Source organism: Manis javanica, chromosome 2, assembly GCF_040802235.1.
Source record: "Manis javanica isolate MJ-LG chromosome 2, MJ_LKY, whole genome shotgun sequence".
In the NCBI taxonomy this organism is placed as follows: domain Eukaryota; kingdom Metazoa; phylum Chordata; class Mammalia; order Pholidota; family Manidae; genus Manis; species Manis javanica.
The window spans coordinates 225,727,136-225,748,425 of NC_133157.1; the positions used below are offsets into that span (position 1 = coordinate 225,727,136).

General features: G+C 52.7%; 1 protein-coding gene across 1 annotated transcript in view; it reads left to right on the forward strand.

Annotated features, from left to right (window-relative positions):
- Positions 1 to 21,290, forward strand: part of COL22A1 (collagen type XXII alpha 1 chain) — a 236,818-nt gene that overhangs the window by 91,834 nt on the left and 123,694 nt on the right. Inside the window, exons 16-22 of the mRNA XM_073230303.1 lie at positions 1,526 to 1,570; positions 8,576 to 8,629; positions 10,534 to 10,578; positions 14,735 to 14,779; positions 15,050 to 15,079; positions 15,301 to 15,354; positions 18,978 to 19,031. Coding sequence (XP_073086404.1) covers positions 1,526 to 1,570; positions 8,576 to 8,629; positions 10,534 to 10,578; positions 14,735 to 14,779; positions 15,050 to 15,079; positions 15,301 to 15,354; positions 18,978 to 19,031 — 327 coding nt within the window. The remainder of the gene's footprint in view (positions 1 to 1,525; positions 1,571 to 8,575; positions 8,630 to 10,533; positions 10,579 to 14,734; positions 14,780 to 15,049; positions 15,080 to 15,300; positions 15,355 to 18,977; positions 19,032 to 21,290) is intronic.

Here is a 21,290-nt window from a genome sequence, read left to right on the forward strand (position 1 = left end):
CACTTGATCTACAGAAGCCATTTTTACCACCCTGTCAGTCTACCACTCCCCGGGTGGATGGAGTCTATTAATTCCCAGCCCCTGGAACAGTGCAAGACACATGTCGGATCCTCAGTGGGCAGGTGCCCAGTGGAGGATGCAGTGAACAGTTACATAAGGTATATAAGGAGCAAAGTGGCTTCTAGGGTCTCTAATACTATTCTTGGTTCTCATTAAGAAAGATTTGAGATCACCTTCAAATCAAAGAAGTGATATAAAAGTCCACGTTTGAACAAGGCGGCCTGCACCACCTCGGGGACATTCGAGACCTCTGGTCTCTGGGTGTCTGGCTGAAATATTTGAATGGCATGGAGTCCAGTTTGCCCACAGAGCTGGTGGTCCACAGACCCTCTGTGATAGCACCCTGGGGCCCTGGTCCTGTGCCTCTTCTCCAGCCACCAAAGACGTATGTTGTTCCTGGGACCAGCAAGCAGGCCCGAGCAGTGTCTGCCCTCTGTAATATCTTTTCCATAGAATGTCTGAGGGTCCCTTTTCCAGGAAAGGAGAGGAGAGAGGGCGCCATGCAGGGAGTCCACCTGGTAGGACAGGATGCACTCCGCCCCTCGGTCCAGCAGGACCATGCCTGGCCCGGGGAGCAGCTGCGCGTTCATCAGCTGGTGCCGGCGGCCCAGGCATCTCACTGCGCATGCTACCCATCTGAGATCCATTGCAAGCACCTGCGCATTAGTGTGGGGAAGGAGCTTTGGGGCAAAACTTGGATGAGATTCTTGTGCTGAGGGATTGATATAGTCATTCACTGAATCATTTATTCACTCAAGTGTTTATGAACATCAATCCAGGCACTGCCCTCACCTCCAGGGATGCAGGAAGGAAGGCCCTGCCCTCGGGGGTTTACATTCTCCGTGGGGGAGACAGGGAGCTGGTCCTGTGGGGCTGAGGGCTGAGAGCACAGTAAGGCGTGGCAGAGAGGGTCAGGAGTGCCTGCGGGCAGGGGGGGGTCAGTCATTTAGACCCCGTGGTCAGAGAGGCCCACATCGTGGCTGGTATTTCCATAAAAGCTGCCCACAGAGGGAAGGGCGTTCTTAGCTCAGGATCTGGGTGCTGCTTCTGCGGGTGGGGCAGTGCAGGGCAGGGCAGTGGTCCTCGCCACGGGACAGGGGGAGGTTTAAGGGGTCTGGAGTCGCGGGTTCAGTGTTGGGGACAAATCCCTGATTCCGTGCTCAGGCTCTGGGGGCAGTGCGGACCGCATCGGAGGCTGTATCCCTCCCCTCCGCTAGCTGAGTTCCGGGACAGGGCGTGCTCAGGTCTGTGTCCGGAGGGCCCCAGGAGCTGTCCTCGCCCTCTCGTAGGGGCCTTGCTCAGCTGCCTGGGCCCGGGGAGGAGGGGGACCCCTGGGAGACAGGCCTCCACCGCAGAGGGTGGTCCATCCGCGGGCGCTCGGTCCATCCGCGGGCGCTCGGCCCTTCCGCACAGAGGCACTGGGTTCACACGTTGTGGTGCTGGTCTTCTCCTCCTCCCCCTCCAGGGCCTCCAAGGAGAACGGGGTGAAAAAGGGTCTCGAGGAGAAAAGGTATTTACATCATCCAGTCCGCCGGTACAGCCTTCTGTAGAAAAGAGGGGGCCCCTGGGGCCACCCGCTCTGTGCTTGCTGTGGGCTCCCGTGTGTGTGCCCATGCATGGGCATGTGTGTGCCTGTGTGTGCACATGCAGCAGGCGAGCACCCGTGCAGGTAATGCATAAGTTTCCCCTGTGTATATAGGTTCTGGGCCTGTACCTGTAGGTATTGTATTTCCCTTGTTCAAACAGAGTTTAGGGTTTCCAGGCTGGAGACGTTTTGAAAGAGGGACTGAGACTTAATAGTCTCGGATGCTGCCACGGCCTCACGTCTCACCTGGTAAGTTACATGACTTCTCCATTAGTTACCCTGACCCCAGGAGCCAGGGTGCATGGTGACAGTTGTGACCCACACTTAGCCTCATTCACCAGGCATTGCCATGGTGGCCAGCATGCTGGACAAGGCTGAGGCTGGCCACTCCTCCATAATTACACCACCAACTACACCAAGAGCATCCTCAGACTGGATCCTTCCACGTGTGTTAATGCCATCAGGGCTCAGGGTTCAGCTGGGTGGGAACAAGGACTGCAGCCCCCATAGCTCCCCAAACAGTGGCTGACGCTGAACTCGGGCAGGCTTTCCCCAAGCCCGTCTGCAGGGCCACTTCCGACCAGGAACTGGAACTTGGCCCTCGTGTGCTAAGCCGCATCCCAGACGCCTGTGAGTTTATCCTGTTTATCTTCCAACTGTATGTGTTCCTCTAATTTTATAAGGAAGTTTTCTGTTATTAAGTCATTTAATTTAATTTCAGTGTATCTGGAAGACAGCAAAAGTTAGCCTATAACCCCGCCATCCTGATGCAACTCCAGTGAACACTTCGGCACATTTTCTGCAGGGCTTATCTATCCGAGTTCTTTTCGCACAGTGACATGTACTGTATGCAGTGCCGCCGCCTGCCCTGCTTCTGTTCCCATGTGTAGTATTTCTCCCACGCTGCTGGGAAATGTTTATGACTTATTTTAAACAGCTGCACGATGTTCTGGTGCATGAAGAGACCATGATTTATGTGTCCATTTCTCCATTATTGATCATTTAGGATTCTTTCTAGTTTCTCATGATTAAAAATAATGCTTTGGTGGAAATTTTTAAACTATAGCTATATTTATTTGTTTAGTTTCACATTTAGGGTTCTTTTCTTGGACTGCTCTCCAGAAGGGAGATACCCAGCAAAGAAAATGAGCTCATGTGTGGCTCACTGCCCCCCTGCTTTCCAAAAGGCTCCCATGCCTGAAGGGCGGCAGGGGCTGGCATGGAAGCCCACGTTAGGCTCCAAAGTGTGATTTCTGTTGCTTTGTAGAGTCGCTTTTAATCAGTGTAACTTAAAAAAACCCAGTGGTGTAGAATGTGTGTCTTCTGGTTCTCCTGAGAGTTTTGACACGGCTTTGAGTGTGCGCATGGCTACGCTCCTCTCCGTGGGGACTTGCTGGTGGCATCTGGAATGACCGAGGAGCAAGGTGCGGGGCAGGGCGGCTGGAGGGCGGCCCAGTGCCTGAGGGGACAGGGTCTGTGAACCCCCTGCCTGGGAGCAGCAGCGCTTGGAGAGCTGGCCGGCAGCAGGGCCGGGCTGTAGAGCAGCAAGAGGGAAGCTGGGGCTCGGTGTCCACAGCCCTGAGAAAGTCAGTGTTCCGCTGTGACGCGGCCAAAGGCCCAGCGGGGTGGGCTTCGGTCCTCGCTGTCAGCTCAGAGTGCCGTCCGAGGCCCAGGCCCGTGCCCTGGCCTGGGGTCCTAACAGGTCGCCAGGCATTCAGTTTCCCTCAAGCGCCTCCTGAGCACCTGTGGCGGGAACGGCAAGGACAGGGGCCCAGGTGCTGCCTTCACGGTGTCGAGAGTCCTGTGGGCGAGAAGATTCACAGAGGCACTCAGCTCCAGGCCGCGGGAGGCACACAGGGCTCAGGGTCGGGCCTGGAACAGAGCTGGCCCTTGATGGGTGTTTGCCAAATAAATTAGTGAGTAATAGGTGAGTCCTTCATAAGATCACATGTCCTAAGACGGGATCCCCTCTAAGGATACCCGGTGAATCAAGGGTGTGCGACCAGAGCGAAGGACAGCAGTGCGGACACGGCCAGGTCATGTAAGGACAAGAGACGGCTGCATCTGGAGAAGGTACGGACCCCCAGGACCCCGCCATCAGATCCGGGTCCAACGCCAAGGTCCCGCTGCAGGGCGCAGGCATCCCGAGCTCTGGCCCGAGTCTCAGGGAAGCTGTCTGCGCACACTTGGCGCTGTGCTCTGGCCAGAATCTGCTGAGAAGCGGGGCCTTTCCCAGCCGTGGTGGGCTGCCTTTCCAGCAGGCTTTGGGAGTCCTGAGTTACAGCTTGTCTCCCACCAAGAACCACTGCCTTCCTATCAGAACCCTAAATTACCAGATCTGGAAAGGACCCAGACGAGGCTGGAGAGCTCTCCTTATTGCACAGGTGGGAAGCGGAGCCCAGAGGCAATGCGTTTCCTCATGCATTGCAGCCCAGAATAAAGAGAGAAAGTGCTAGAAACTTCTCATTCCCAGCAGCCTGGGCTTTCCCACTGAGGCACACAGGCCTGAAGTGCTGCCAGAAACATAGCACAGTCGACTTTCCCTGAACTTTGTCTTCAGACTGGCCATGGCTCTGCCCCTGCGGGAAGCTCGGGAAGTGGAGGCTGCCTCCAGGTGAGGCCCGGGAGAGGACGTTCTGCTGGTGTTCGCGTTGGCCTCTGTCCAGGCGCACCAGGCGGCACATCCTGGCACAGAGGAAGCCCCGTCCAGTGATTCTGGAGCCAGCGGGCCTGCATCTGAGTCCCAGCTCTGGGCTCTGCAAGCAGTGTTACCTTTAGAGAATACTTTAACCTCTGAGTCTCAGGTTTCCTCAATGCTGAGAGCAATTGTATCTCTTTCTAAGGCTGCTATAAAGATTAAATGAGATACTATCTGTAAAATTCTTAGAACAGTGCTGGGTAACGTGCCACACAGAGGGAGGGGACACAGAGATGGAGAGACTAGAGACAGGAAAACAGAAAGAGATAGGGGTGCAGGACAGTAGAGGGGAGCTTGGGCTGGACGCGGCTGGCTCAGCTCCAGGGATGGGTCCCAACTCCCTTGCTAACTGCCTGGGCGGCCCTGAGGCAAGCCGGTCCGTCCCCTCTCTGTCCCTCCATCCCCCTTCCATCAAGCCAGAGGTCTGGACTGCCTGGTCCCTCAGGACCCTTTCCAGTTCTTACATGTGATGGGCACAAAGGCCAGTTTATTTTATCAAGAACTCCTCTGATTTCTTAACTCAGCAAAAAGGAAGCTTCCATCTTCCCTTGAGACAGGCCCTTCCGGATGGCCTTGTCCAGCACGGAGCTGGGCCAGAGTGAGCTGCACCCATGCCCCACGGAGGACGCCTCTGGCCGCATGTGCAGGGCGTCCTCTGGAAGGCGGGGGCAGCCCTGCTATAGCCATTTTCCAGAAGGTGCCTCTGTAGGCACAGCGAGGTGTGGAGGCCCTCTGGGCACAAGGATGTCCTGGTAATTGAGGTGCAGATGGCCTGTCCAGGGCTCCCAGGCTTGGGACGGTTGGCAAATTATAAGGTGAACCTTGCTGGTCACAGAGAGGAGGGTGCTCACTAGGGAGCCAAAAACTGGAGGCGTGGGCCCAGCTCTGGAAAACCATGCTCCCAGGACAGCTGTGGGGCACGCGCTGGTCCAGTTCTCTAGGCCCTGGAGAGGACTTCCCCGGCCCCCTGCCCTGGCTTGGGAGCAGTAAGCCCAGAGCACGGCGGCCCTAGTAGGTGAGAGTGGCAGCTCTGGGGTCAGCAGGACCAGGTCCCCACCCGGCTCCGCCTCTGCGGCCTCTGGGGCCCTCCACAGACTTCTACCCTCTCTGACCCCCATGTCCCTGTCTGACACTTAAGGATGATGATACCTGTCTCAGGAAGTAGCTGAGAGGATCAAATTAAATTAGTTAGTTATTAAATTAGTTCAACACAGAACCAGGCGCCTGGGAGACACTCCCTGAATGTTAACAAAATGGAGTGGGAGGTTTAAAGGGACAGAAGCCATGATCCACCCTGCCAGCAGGGGCCCCCAGCTCTGCCTTAGGGAAGTCAGCAAGACCATCACCCTAATTTGTGTTGTTCTGAAGGGTGGATGACGTGCCCACTAGCTCTCACTGTGCTAAGTGTTTGTTGAATGTGCTGGGCACACAGAGGCACATTCACTTGGTAACGTTTCCTGAACAAGTGCCCAGAGGAGGGTGCCACACTGCCCACCTGCTCCCACATCAACGGGGCAGACCAGCCCCAAGAGTTCAGAGCTGCCACGGGCGGGTGCGCCCTCCCTCTGCTGGCGGCCCTTCAGAACCGGGGCCAGAGCCCTCGGCCCAGACAGAGCCCCCAGGGGCCGGTCTGTCATAGGACTGATGTGAAGTTTAGTCAGGAGAGTGCCTGTTTTGGCACCTGGTACCTGGAAGATGCTGAGACAGGATTTATCCTCTTTTAATTTGCATAAATGCACACTCTCCTATCGATTCAGGAACGTGAAAATCCGGAAGTCTTGGAGTTCCTGCGCTACAGCCTCCTTGCTTGCCGTTTCTCATTTTTTCAACCCAATTAGGAAATTGAATCCCAGAGCTGAGCGGACGGTCCCCCGAGGCAGGCAGACAGAGTCAGGGTGGGGCCCCCGTCCCATGGCCCTAGCGCATGGCCCCCCCACCCCTCCATCCCCAGCTCAGACCCCTTCCTCTCCCACCTTCAGCTGTCTTGTTTTTCTCCCCTCTCCCATTTCACATAGTGTCTCTTGGTCTTACTTAACCAGCCTTTACTGTCACACCTTCCATGTGCCACACATTGTCCTAAGCATTTTACATCAATGAGCCCTCCTCACCTTGAGGTAAGTGCTAGCCCTGCTTGTAGATGGAAACGAAGTCACAGAGATGCTAAGTAATTGGCCCAAAGTCACACAGCTGGGGAGGGGGCGAGCCAGGGCTTGAGTCTGAGTCCCGAGGCTGACCACTGCCCCCTGTGCCTCACCAGCCCCGAGGGTAGGACAACTAGAGGACTGAGACCCAGGAGACCCGGATTCTGGTGCCAGAGCGAGCACACCTCGCCGGGGCCTCAGGTTCCTCATCCGTCCTTGGCCCTCGAGCCTGCCGACCTCACGACACTGGGAGGGAGGGAAGATTGGCAGCAGATGTGGGATTGTTTGGCCGAGAGATACAATGCAGGCAGCTGTCCTCCTCAACCACCCAAGTCTCACGTAATGAAAAAATGTTTTAAAGAATTAATATGTAATAGTGCTTGAAAATAGAAAATTGTATATCATTATTCTAGATTTTTTTTTAATAACTTCTGGAGGATAGAAAATCTTTATGGTTAAGGTTACGTAGATGCAAGGTGGAAGGAAGCCGCAAACCCAGCCACAGGACTGAGAGGTGCTGGAACCCCCCTTATGGTCACACTGGCAGCTGTGGGAGCAGAGAGGGGCCCGGGCGGCTCTCGGTGATGGACGGGGGCCCCGCACTGGCAGCGGCTGAGTGCAGCGGCCCCTCTACTGATCTCTGCTTGAAATGGCCTCTAGAAAGCACCCATTTTTGCCACCAGGCAGAGGGAGAACCGTTCCCCAGATAGACAGCAGTCCTCAGGAGTGGGAGCATCTACCCTGGAAAGAAAACTGCCGGCATGTCCGGCCTATCAGGAAGCCCCACCTTAGCCTGCCGCCACCACAAAGAAATAGCAACTTATGACGTAGTTATAGAGAAATACAAGGAGTGTTCAAAATAATGTTCATATGTGGTCTTCTGGGCATTCAGAGAATGTCAGCTGGGGCCGCAGTGCCCCTGGGCTGGGCCCTGGGGACACACCGATGAAAAGAGTGGACACAGCTCACGTCCTCATGTGAGAGGCAGGAAAGGGCAGGAAAACAGGTAATACGTGCACGTTGAATTAAGAGCTGCCAGGGAGACAGTGTGAACCCTGCTGGAGGAGACCAGGGCATCTAATTTGGACTGGAAGGCCAAAGAGGTGACATTTAAGGGAGCCCTGAAGGGTGCTGAGGAGCCAGCGAAGGGACCAGGGTATGGAAACAAGATAGAAGTTGCTGTATTTGAGGAACTCCAAGGAGGAAGCCACGGCTGCTGGCGTGCCAGGCAGTGGGCTGTGCATACGAGCGTGAGCCCGCCTTTGGGAGTCAGCTTTCCCCAGAAGCTGAGCTCCTAGGGCCCAGCTGGGCACACCAGACAGGAGTCCGCCCATGAGTGGGGCACAGGACATCTTTGGCCCACAAGCACGCGCGCACAGGAGAAGGGTGCTGGCTGTCATGACACCTGCCCTGAGCCGGTGCTGTAGGCAGGCCACCTCTTTCCTCAGTCATAGGGGTCTTTCGATGAAGCGACTGCTGTCATCCCCATGAAACCCAGCCAACAGACATGTCCCAGAGAAGTGAGGTGACTGCCCCAGAGGCTCAGAGCCAACTCGGTGTGAACGGGGGCCGAGGCTGGACCTCGGCCGGCTGTGCAGGGGGTGGCCTGGCGCTGGCCAGCACCGAGCCCTGCGGTCTGTCCCAACCCTGGGAATGGAGTGGATGTTCGGGCTCATTCACTGGATGGGTGAGTGATGAAGGCAGGGTGCCCACAGTCTTAGGAACCGCATTCCAGACCCTGTGCATCTACTACTTTGTTTGACCCCCGTGGAGACCCCTGAGAGGAGGAAATCATGTGGCTCAAAGAGGCTACATGCCTGCCTTGATCATGGATTTGGGAAATGAAAAACAGAGATAGGAATCTGGTTCCTGTGACCTTTGATCTGTGCTCTTTGACCCCCAATCACATTAGCTATCCAAGGTCATGTGTGTGTCTGGCTCTCCTGTATCCACAGCTGGCTGGCGGAGCATGGGGCTGAGCATGATCTGATGCTAAGGGCTTTGCTGGCCTTTCCTCTGCATGGCATCGTCCCTGGGGATGTCCACTGGTCACTGAACCAATTTCTCCTATTTTTTTCCTTCTTTTGCCAGGGGGAGCGAGGCCTGGATGGACTCCCTGGGAAGCACGGAGAGATAGGAGAGCAGGTAGGTGGGTACTGGCCCCAGCGGGCTAGCTTCTGCCAGGACAGGAGCGCCTGGGCTCAGGCACAGAGCTCTGAGGGCCTGGGCGCCTTGGCCTCCGTCCTGCTCAGCTGGAGGCTCGGCGACAGCCCCCGGCTTGCAGCCACGCATGGACTCTGCCAACACAAGGGCGCAGGCCCAGAGAACACAGCACTTCCCATCTGTCCCCACCTCAGGGGTACATGTGAGCATTAACATAAAGGCCACAGGCAGTGGGTGTGGGTTCAAACAGGTGTATTCCCTGTAATCTTGTCCAAGAGAGTAAAAGATTACAAACAGCCCAAATAATCACCTCTGTGGAATTGGGGAGCACTTCAGGCGTATTGGTGCAGGGGATGCTAGGAAGCCAGGGAAATTAATGACGCTCCTAGCGTGCTGATGGGGGTGCTCTCTAAGATGCTTCGCTGAGTGCAAACGGAGTGTAGGGTGGTGTGGAGAGAAGTGTTCTGTGGAATACAGACAGTGAGGTGTCTGGAAGGACAGTGAGGGGACTGGTGACTGTGTGCCTGGGTTGCCTCAGGGAAAGGACCCTGGGTGGCCGGTGGAGGGGACGGGAAAGAAACTTTTATGCACTTAAATGGGGGAACATGCAAATATATTGTTCGAAGTGCAACTAAATTTAAATATTTAAATGGTTAAGTGCTTAAAAAATGTATTAAAATCTAAAATCATATATCTGCTTGGAAACAAATATTTACTACAAATAGGAAAATACTCATTTGTATAACACAATTTAATATCAATCTATCAACTAGTACATTTATATTATTAGCTTATAAATAAAATAATTAAATACATAAATGATATTTGACATATATGTTCATTACAATAAATGGATTAAATTCAATGACCTTGTTAATGTACATTCAATTGATCATGAATCCCATTGCCCCAAATGGGAATCATCTGTTTGTAAATCTTGTCCTTTCCCTTAAGTCATAAATGTGTAACTGTTTTCTCAAATATGTACCAAGGGCATGACTCAATGACCGCCTAGTATTCTGCAGTGTGAATGTTCCCTCATAAACAATGGTGATAGTAAATCAGCAAATAGATGGAATACTGTTGGTGTGTAGGCAGCAGGTGAGGGTTTGGAACAGAGGAGCATGAGCATTAGGCGTAGTCTCCCGTCAGGGGTGTTCAGGCTCCCCTCTGATCGTCACGATCATAGTGAAAGGAGTGAGGGCTTGCACACGCGTGTACAGGTGCATTGCCAGTTACGCCTTTGGAGTGAGCAGGTCCTGTAAGAGTCACTGGTCAGGAGGGATCGTCCACCCGCCTTCCAGATTTCCCCTCATTTCTCGGAGGAGGCTCACAGGAGGGCCCCCAGTGTGGGGTGGCTCCCAGCCCCCCTCGCCTCCTGCTCCTGCGGGGGCTTCAAATGCCCAACGAGGCTTCCCAGGGGGGCGCTGAGAGGAGGGCTGGGCTTCAGCACGTCCTGCACCGGCCCTCTGGGGCCTGGGTGTTCCCACTGCATCGACTCATCCCGGTGCAGAGCCCTTCCCTCACCCCTCAGCCGGTCCTCAGCACCCCCGGGGGCTCCCCATCAGACCTCCCAACAGGGCTCCCTGCCTCTCGCCTGGATCCGCTCTGAAGTGTTCCTCAGAGCCCTCAGGAAGCGGCGTTTGGTCCGCTCAGAGTCGTTCTTCACCTGCAGCACCAGCACGAGCGCAGGGGGACCACATGGCTGTGTGGCACTCAGGTTAGCGAGCAAGAACCTTCTAGCAATGAGCACAGTCCGAGAAGTCGGTCCGAGGGGGCCTGTGTCTCTGGGAAAAGACAAACCACCGCTTGGAAGTGTGTTGCCCTTGACCTCCTCCCGTTCCACCCCCACCACTGACAGCCCACCTTTTCTCTCTCTCCTCCAGGGAAGACCTGGACCCCCTGGCATGGCCGGGCCCCAGGGAGAGAAGGTAAGCAGGGCCCTGGGGTGAGGGCCCGCTGCCCACCTGAACAAATCAGGGCCTGGGGCTGTGGGGGGAGGCTGGGTTCTGGGCACAAAGCCCAGACCGAGGTGCTGAGTTGGGCATCAGGAACTCAGCTAACAAGACATTTCTGGTCATTGCATTTAATTGTTTTCTACTTTTAGGAGTAAAAATCAGTTTAAAAAGCAACCAACAACCCTATTAAATAATATTCAGACTTATTAAAATATTATGCTACTTAAATTGCTTTTTGGACTAAGGCAGGCTACGAATAAACACCGAAAAAAAAAATCTGACAAACTCCTTCTCCTCCTATCTCCTGTGCAACATTTTTAAAACTTTTTTTTTAATCATCCTTAAACTGTATGGATCTTTCATAAACAAAATAGAGGTTGTATCTCATCATACTGGTCATCTACTTTAGAATATTTTCTCAACAAAGCTTAACTCAATACATATGCTGCTTATGATTTCTGTATTTCAGATGAAGAAAAACTGCATGTGAAAATTCATTGCAGAATACAAAGTGCTATGAGAATGTAGGCGAGGATAGTAACTGTCCTAAGCATTCAGGGTAGCAGGGAAACCCAGACCATAGGATGCATTCTGGACAATAATAATGGGCTGATGAGGTACAACCCTGCATTTGAGTCCAAGGGAATGACTGTCTTCCAAAATCCTAGGCCCTTAGGGAAGCATCAGACACTGGGGCTGAGGACGGCTGGGGAGGGAGAACGGAGAGCAGGGGGACCCCGGGGGGGCTAACACAGGGAGGCCAGAGGGGCATCGCTGACACTCAGCGCCCACTGCGGAGCTCAGGGGAAGGTCGCTTCCAGCTGACGAGTTCCTCGCGAACGCTGAAGATACAGGGAATGGGAAAGGCTGTTCTGAACTCCTTATAGAAGCGAACAGGGTGTATGTTATAAATAAATAAACAGGCCTGCAGGCTGGAAAAACCTCAACTTAGGAATGGCGGCTGGAAAATGTTAATATCTTCAAACCTGCTCACTTGGGCTTCAATTCCAGCTGAGTTAATCACCCTCCCTCCTTCTAAGGATTTTTAGAGTGGAGATTTACATTGCTGCATTATCCTGCTGTCAGGATTTTAACATATTCTTCCAGCTCCTTGACAAGGGATGCTCTGTCCTAAAATAACTAGTTTATTTCAAGTTGCTAAGATGGAATGAGTCTTGTAGTTTGGGTCCAGTTGTGGTTTTCCTGTGTGTGTGCATGTGTGTGTGTGTGTGTGCGTGTGTGTGCTTACTACAGATTCCAACCTTCCACCTCCTTTGTGGGTGCTTTTGGCCCCTCCTGTTTGGGAAACGGCTGAGTTACCATGGCCTGTTATTTTGGATGCAGCAGAAGTAGGAAGCAAGGCCAAGGGTCACGGTATGACTTAGGGCATTCATCGGAATAATCAAGAAAGCAGGGGTGCTCAGAGGGTATGATGCCTTTCCATTCATTCTGAGAGAACATCGTTGAGGAAAATCTCTGGTGTTTTACAATTTGAGAAAGTCATTGGAACCACAGACCCGATCTTTTAAGACTCCCTCTTGCAGATGAGAGAACAGAGGCCCAGAGCAGTAGGGAGTCCTGCCCAAGCCCCCACAGCGGCTGCAGACCGAGGCCTGTGGGTCCCCCTGCCGGGTGGTGAGCCCCCCCCCAATCCCAGCCTCAGGGGGCTGCACAGTGGGCACCGCGTAAGGGTTTTACTGGAGTGACTGAATCTACTGCCACGTAACAAGTCATCCTGAACCTTAGAAGTACAAAACAACAACAAACGGTCTCCACAGTTTCTGGGGGCCGGGCATCAAGGCCCGGATGGCTGGGTGGCTCTGGCTCAGGCTCTGCAGGAGGCCGCAGCCACACCGTGAGCCAGGATGCAGCCATCTCGCCCGAAGACCCGCTTCAGGGGCACTCACTTCCTTGCTGGCTGCCGGCCAGAGGCGTCCCCTCCTCGCATGGCCTTGCCAAAGGGCCGCTCACGCAAGTGGGAGTGGCTTTCCCTGCGGGGAGGTGAGTGATCTCCAGTCGGGGTGGGGAATCTGAAGAAGCCCCAGCCATGCTCGCAGTTCCCTTTGGGAGCCGCACACCATCAGGTCTGCTGCGTGTGGGAAGTCACCGCCCTAGGGTCTGAATGCCAGGAGGAGGGGCCCCTGGGGCATCTTGGGGGCTGACTGCACATTGGCTAAGACTGATCTCTGCAAAAATGTGTCACCCACATAGTGAAAAGAAAATGTTTCAAGGACAGATGGACAGTTCTAATGCGTAGTAGCTTTCTGACCTTGAACAAGTTGCTGACCATCTCTGTGCTTCCCCTTATTTCTAAGAGAAAAAATAATATTGGAGGTGAAAAGATTTGATCCATGTCAAGTCGTAGAACAAGACCTGGCAGACAGAACGGCCCCACCCCCATTAGCCACCCGGACGCCCTCACTGTGGATGAACTATGGGATCTTCGTTTCCCTTAATAATGATTCAATATGTCAGGACATTTGACCTCACAGTCTGTAAAATTACTATGCTAATGAGGAAACATGTATGCATTAGTGGATTTCATAGCTATCGATGACAATTCACCTTCTGTGGTGTAATTAGTGATGATAAATACAGTAAAACAGTAAGAGCAACTGTGATAATGGGGCAGAGGGTGACCGAAAGGAAGATGTGCTTATAAACTTCATGAGTCATTATTCAGCCACATGTAACTGTCTCTCCTGATCTCTCTTACTTACATATGTTTTTATATATTTATATATATATATTCATTTAAGATAGCCACAAAAAAAAACAACAATAGAGTTCAAAATGCCTTCTACCAATTACACATTAACAGGTGTCAGTGAGGCTCGTGGGAGGATGGAAGGAGGATTCTGCCGGGGGAAGTGGGGTGCTTATGGAGAAATGGGGGCTCTGAAGCTGAGCTCTGAGTGCATGGAGCTTGTCGTGTGCACATGGCATAGAAGCCTCTGGGGGGGGTGACAGACAGTAGACCATGCAGTGTGTGAGCACGGGTGTACGTGGATGGGGGTGCCGTGGAGGGAAGAAACTAGAATGGAAAGATGTTTCCAAAGCAGGGCTCAATTATCACGCGAGAGGCAGAGAGGAAGGAAGAGCAAGGAAATGGGGTGCTCGCTGTATAAAGAGGGGGTGTTTTTCCCAAGTCTTGGGCAGCGGTGGGACGTTCAGGCTGTGGCTGCCTCGGTCTCGGTGTCCGGGAACGTGCCCCGTCCTGTAGCAGCAGCTCCGATGCAGGAAGGATGAGGCTGTGCCCGGAGCCCCCTCCTCAGCTGAGGATGTAATAGAAGCTGTCATAGTTATTCAGAGACTCATTCATTCTTTGCAACTTACTCAGCAGTATTTTCTTAATGCTTCCTATGTTCCCCGAGCTTGCCCTTCGGGAAAATGAAAATAAATATGCTCCCATGCCTTACGTGGGACATTGGCTACACGTAGTGTCCTTCAGCTGGAGGGCTTTAGAGTAATAGCACCGAAGACTTTCCCTTGCCACCATCGACAGATATGCCCCATGTAGAAACAAGATGTAGTTTACACCCTGGAAAATCTGATCTAGCCACAGCCAGCCTCGCTCAGGTGACCTGGAGATAATGGGAGGGGACACAAAGCAAGTCTCTTGTATGTCACAACTGGCTGAAGGTGGATGGGGGTCATCACGGCATTTGTGTTAGTTATTTATTTGGTGTTTGTTGAATGCTAACCATGTGCTGAGCCATGGACGTGGCACGAAGGATGCCCCGTTGTACAGCCCCCACCCTGCTGTGCCCAGTTCAGTGCTTAGTGGAAGCAGGTGCTCCTTGACCAGAGGACCAGGGCTGCTCTTGAGAGGAAGGTGTTTGTGAGGTCCCCGACGTGTAAGCACTGGACTGGACGTGCTTAACAAAAGTTCCTACATTCTTGATGCAGAGAAAACAAGGTTCCTACACGCTTGGTGCAGAGATTAGAATTAAACAAAATCTGAGGCTCTCGTGAGATGGGTCTGGTGACAATGTACAGTGGAGTGTGAAGAAGGAGGTGGTCCCATGGGCCCACAGGGGTCAGCCAGGGCCTCAGCGGGCTGGGGAAGGTGGTGGGGAGAAGGCAGCAGGAAGTACAATCTGTTGAAATGTTTGACATTTCTCCACAGGGAGACGTGGGGCCCGCAGGGCCTCCTGGCGTCCCGGGCTCTGTGGTAAGTGGTGTGGCCCTCAGCGCCTGGAAGCATGGCTCATGTGCTGATAGCCCGGGGCAGTGGAAGAGTCCATTCCTCTGAGAAGGATGTGGGGCTCTCCTGGGGACCTGAGCTGGATACAAGGCTCCCAGCACTGAAATGGGGATAAAATCAGAGAAGTCAGAGGGGGCTGCATTACGGCACTGTGTGTGACCACTCTTAATGGCACTGAGGGAGGCTGACTGTTGAGAAAATGCTACTACCATTGTTGACACCTGGTCTGTCCCCCAGATGCAGAGAGAGGGTCTGAAAGGCGAGCAGGTAAGGGCAATGTGGGTCCTCCTGTGGTGGGCGTCAGGTGGGCGCAGGAATCAAAAGGCCTTGGCCATGGGGCTGAAGCTGCTGGTTGAGCTCAGAAGGAGCCTTTCAGAGATGTGTCTGTTGACTCTGTGCCAGGAATGCAAAGGTCCCCAGGTGGGGGGCAGCCTGGGTCATAGGGCAGGGGGCATCCTGCCTAATGCACGTTTGGCTTGTGTTGCCAGGGAGCTCCGGGACCACGAGGCCACCAGGGCCCAGCTGGGCCGCCAGGAGCTCCGGTAAGTCACCCCTCCCAGCCCAAGGTCCGGTCTGAACACCTCTGGGTCTGAAAATAAGAGCCCTTCTCATTTCCGAGCATTACACTATTTCAGAAGCTCATCCCGTCACCCTGAGAGGTGGTGGTGCCGTCACCAGCTTGCACAGGAGGAAACTGGGCCCCCGAGAGTGGACTTACCGGCCACAGCGCGTGCCGTCACCCAGCGTGGGGCCGGAGCTGAAGCCCAGGCAGCCTGCCTTCAGAGCCCCAGGTCCCAAACAGGCCACCATTTTCCCATGGGGTGTCCAGTGTTGAGTCTGGGGATCTAGTTTCCTTTTAGGTCAAATGGAATGAAAACTCTCGGTGCCAGTTGAAACCTTCCTGGTCGCATTTGCTTTTCCCGTGGTTCTGACTGGTACTGACTTTGCCGTGGCTTGGACTGTCTCAGCCTTCCGTGTCTCCCTCGGCTAAGAACTTACTGGCCTGTAAATAACCATGTGGGCAGAGGCCACCCCGAGGGAGTCTGGGCTCACTTCATGATGTGAGTTCAGATACTAGGGATGCTCACTAAGAACGCAGCACATTCCACTGGCCAGTGACTCCGCTGGGCTGCTTCTGGCAACACGCCACTGCCTCTTTCAAGTTACTGTGTTTTGAAGTAAGATAACTCTTATTTTGAAATGTCCATAGATCAGATTTATATTACATTATCAAGGCCCATTCCTCATTGGGATAAATGTGTGTGGCTTTGCCAGAGTAAAACTAGGAAACCTAGAAGATTCTTAATTCCAATATAATGAGAGCAATTTTATATCAAAGAGTTCAGATCAGAAAAGCTGCCAACTGTCTCCACAGCCTGAGACAGGTTTCTTCTGACCTCTGCAAGGCTGGGCTTCTGCAGCTGCAGCGCTCTCCCCACAGTCATGCTGTTGTTATGTAGATTTAAAGTGAAATGCAAGCATGCAGTGCATTCTTAATGTATAGCTCTCTACATACATATATTTCTGATCCATAATTGGCAAGTACTGAATGCCTATCAATAGCATATTTTTATATGAATACGTATCCTTATGAAGCTAAAGGGTGAAGGTGTTATTTTTCTTTTTCTACCAATGAAAACATTGGTACAGAGATCTTGAATGACTGGTACAAAGTCACACAGCCTTTAGGAAGCAGAACTGAACTTTGAACCCAGATCTGTCTGACCTTCCAGCCCACAGTCTCCTCATCCCTGGGTGCCCAGGTCAGCAACACTTGCTCTGAGACGCGTGAGGGGCGGTTATTTTACTTCGTGGGTCCCGCTAAGGAGTGAGAGGCCCACGGTGTCGCGCCTGCTCATCCACGAGGCAGCTTCTCAACTCACCTTGGAAGCTCAGATGGAATGATGTGTAGTCCTCCTCTTGGATGCCAATTTTGTTATGATAAATGAGGGAGCGAGAGAAGAAAGAAACCTCATACATCTGTGGCCTCTTACTTCAGATAAAGCAAAGTATTAACACTTGGAATACAGGGATGAAAACACATGGACTGATCTCATGATTTAATGAAGGAATTTAAAAAAAAATAAAATCATTGTGAGTGAACACTTGCAATTTTTAGATGATTAAGGAGAATTCCCTGCATGGACCATTTTCTGCAGCCCATTGTATAGGACTGGAGAAGGTCCTAAACCCTCCTGCATTCAGACACCTTGAATACCTCAATCCTGTGCACCAGTGGCACTGTCCAAGGTTCTGAAAATGACCCCTGGGCAAGATGCTCTTGATAGCAGTTAGTACAGTACTGAAGGTGGGTGCTAGAATTTCCTTGAGCCCACCAAAGACATTATTAAATGTCTTAGGGCCGGGGCCAGTACCTCTCCCATCTTTAAATCCACAGACTTAATCACATGGTGGAAACTTAATACGTGCTTGATGCATGCTTGTGGAGGCGTGGGCCCACAACGCCGTACAAGAGGGACATTAAAGCGGGAGCTGATTGCAGTGTGAGCTCATAAGGAGCAACATGGCCGAGGAAGGCACCTGGGATCAGCGACCAGAACACCAGCTTTCAGGCCCCAGTTCTTCCGCCAGAAGCTTTGTGTCTCTGATGACATCACCTAACCTCTCTGACCCTCTTTACTTCATTCCCTGCTTGGCTGTCCACGTGAATGTGCTGTGAGGGCTCAGTGGGCTGCTGTGTGAAGCAGTGCTCTACGAAGCTTTACTAAGCCCAGCCCCGATATCAGCTGGCATTTTTGGAATTCAATTTTTTTGAATCCCCAGCAGCACCGAGCCCAGGGCCTTCCGCAGAGCGGTTGCTCCCTAAATATTCATTGGATTGAATCAAATTGAGAAGCTGGCTTTGGTGACTTCTGTTAAGAATGGAAAATTTTATAGAGCTTGCATTTAGCAATTCCAGAGAGAGGAAAATGTACCCCATTCTCTGTATGGTAGCAGTGTGCAGCGTTTGGCGTCCAAATGCGGGAGCTGTCGAGGAGGCGTGCCTCTTGCATCTTCTCCCCGAGAGGAAACAGGCTCCAGTAGTTTTATTAATGTCTGGTTGAGTGCAATAAAGAAGGCAAGCTGGGCAGATCGAATGCAGTGAAACTCACTTCTGCAGGGTCTTCCCTTCCTGTAGGCCCTGCGTCCAACAGAATGACCCTCCCGAGGAAGGGGGCTTTACACCTTGATTCCTGAAGTTCGTCCATTCATCTATTCATTTCTGTGATGTAATTAAGAGCAAAAACTTGGATCTAAATACAGTTCCATCACTTAACAGTTATGTAAAATTTGGCAATAGTAGCTATTTGGACAATGATAATATTTACTGAAGATGAGGAAATTCAAGCACAGAGGTGAGGTTTCTGGCCGAATTCACCCAGATAGTTGATGACGGAGTCACAGCTAGAGTGGAGGATTTCATTTTGCCCAGTCACATTCAGTGCCTTCTCCTAGGGGTCACCATTTGGGCATAAATCAGGGTGCTGTCAGGAAGTCTGGGTGCTGTGTCAGGGCTTTGTGTCGCCTTCGTGGGGTCCTCCCCACCACTCAGCACGCAGGTATATTATCCTCATTTTGGAGATGAGCCAAGTGAGGCTCAAGGATGCTAAGTGACTCGTCCGAGGTCATGAACAGATGCACGGTGGGGGTGGGGCAGGGCTTGAATTGGGTCATATGACCCTTTCTTGAGACAATTACTTGCTCAATTGAAACCGATCTTTCTGAGACATTTTCATTTATTTTACTATCATATTTTGCTTACCGCTGTTGACTGAGAGTCAGATAAGCCAAGATGGCCGGGCCAGTTCTTGCTAAGCCAGAAAGACGTAGGTGAAACAGCCCTAGACTTAGAGCCAAAGACACTGTTCCAGACACTTGTTCTGTGTGTGCTTCACGCCGAGCTCAGTGCAGAGCATTTAGCCCTACTGCACGCAGCTAAAGTGTGAGTGATGTTGTCTGCATCGTAGTTGTTGAAAGACTTAGATCCCGTTGTTTTAACATGCTGTGAATTTGTGGGAATAGGGTATTTTTTTCCTCCTGACCTCCCAGTTTCCCCATTGGGATGGGGTGGGATTTTCCTGTGCAATGAGAGTTGGGGGCAAAGTATGACCTGTGGGATTGGACCCTGTGCTTACCCTTTTCCCCGCTTTCTCCCCTCCTAAAGGGTCTGATGGGTCCAGAGGGCAAGGACGGGCCTCCTGGTCTGCAAGGTCTCCGAGTGAGTAAACTCTCTTTCCCTGCCGATGCCCCGGCTCACCCACACTAGCCTGCATTTTAGCTGAAACTGGAGATGACGCCAGCCTCGTGAGCTTGAAGTGAATATCGGAGGCAGATGGAAGGGTTAGATTTGTTCATAGACCACAGCTGAGGATCTGCCGTGTGTTCAGCCCTGAGCTGGGTACTAGGGCATAGACACGAGTCTGTCACCTGCCATGGGTCACATATGCAGAGACTCACACCCCTGCATGATTGGAGCACTGGCAGAAGGTGCTGAGAGAACACGGAAGGGGCAGCTGACCCAACCTGGGGAGGCAGCCGGGCTTCTTGAAAGAGGTAGCACTTGAGCTAAGTCTCGAGGAAACAATAAGAAAAAAATAAGATTTAAAAGGTAGAGATCTGTAAACAGGCTACTAAGTACCTTACTCTAAGCACAATACCTCATGGAATTCAGTTTATTTTAATTTAACATATCTTCTCATCCAGGTCACGCACACCTTATGGTTATTAAGTCACCAGTAAGCACAGCTCCTGACGTGAGGTCGTGTGCTTTAAGGTAGAGGGGTAGAGGGGCACAGCAGCATTCCCGGGTCAGGCGCCCCCTGTGGTGCCACACAGGGTGCTGGGACTGACCCTCACCCCCTGAGTCCCAGTAGCGTGCCTGGCTCAGAGCAGGGGTGCAGCTCACACGTTCTGACTCCAACTGCTTCAGCTTGTAGCGTCTTTTACTAGTTCACACAGAGAAGGGTCCAAGGGGTGCAACCACCCCAAGATGGGTGAGGCACCCCCTGGAGGTAGTGAGCTCCCTGCCCCTGGGGGTTTTGGTTAGGAGGCCAGGTGATGGGTACAAGTGGGGGTCCTGGCTTCTGGGAGAGGCTACCCCAGGCCACTCTTAGACTGGAGGTTCCGTAGCTCAGCAGAGTGAAGGGAATCACCACTTTGCTGTAGATTCATCCCAAGTGGTTTGGACCCGCCTTCTGATCACACTCACATCCTCAGTCCTGAAGTTGTGTGACTTGCTTTTATGACTCAGCACAGATTCCAGCCTGTCCTTACCCACCAGTGAACTTTCTTCTTTGGTTTCAAACATCTCTGCATCCTACAAGATTCTAAGAGGAACTTATGTTGAAGGCCAGTTGAGACGCACAGAGAGGTCATGAAGGAGCGTTGGGGAGAGAGCAGGAAGTCATTTATCCCACTAGAAGACCTCCTGTCCTGTATCCCCAGCCCTGGCCTCAGGTTCCCTTCACTCAGATGCATCAAAGCCAGGGCACCTTCTCCTTGTGTGGTGCAAAGGTCCTGGACTTTGCAGCAGGATGACTGGGGTCTAAAGCTCAGGATGCACCTGGGTTTGAAGCTAGGCCCCACCTCTCAACAGCTGTGTGACCTTGCATGTCCGCTAGCCTCTCTGTGCCTGTTTACTTTGTTGCAGTGGGAAGGCATCCCCACTGGCGGAGTTACCGAGAGAAGAGCTTGTCCCTCTGTGGGCAGCACGATGTGGTAGCTGTCACAGCCCCCTTTCTGCATGCACAGTATGAGGAGCAAACAGCCATCTCTGTACATTATGTGATTGCGCTTCAGTGAACCGTTTCTCATGTTGCCTTGAACTGCTGCAAGTCTCACTTTTCCTAACATAGTGTTAGATGGTGAGTGGAGCTCTTGGTACAAAGATGACTGCAAAGGGTAGACTTATCTACATCTTTAATTGACTTTTAAGGCAGGGAGGGCACATTTTGTTCGGAGCTTGCTTGTAGAGGCTCAGCAGCCCCTCAGGGATGCATGCCTAAGGCCTGACTTCTTTCCGTCTTTCCTTCCATGCGTCAGTCTTTCAACAAAGCTCATGTTATGTTCTTACCCGGCTCTCAGCTGAATGCTTGCAGAATCTCTGAATGATCTCAACCGCCAGGAGCTCACAGCCTGGGGGACTAGAGACACATTAGCAGATAACCCAAATGCCCAGCAGGACTCGGGGTGTTCAGAGGAGAGAGGGGAGGCTCCGGGAGGCAGGGCGGCAGCGAAGGCAGGGTTGAGGCGGCCTTGCAGGAGCCTGCAGATTCAGCAGGACTGACCAGTGCTGGAGAGAGTGGCACAGAGCCAGGGAGCGCCCCCGAGGGAACGTCCTGCACTTGGCCGTTGCTCGTGGCCATCGGCTTTCGTCTGGGCTCCCCATTTTCCAGCTCGGAAGCACATCAGTCCTAGTAAGAGGCCGTGCACGCGGCTCCCAGCTCGAGCTCCGCCAGCGTCATCCTGGGGGTCCCGG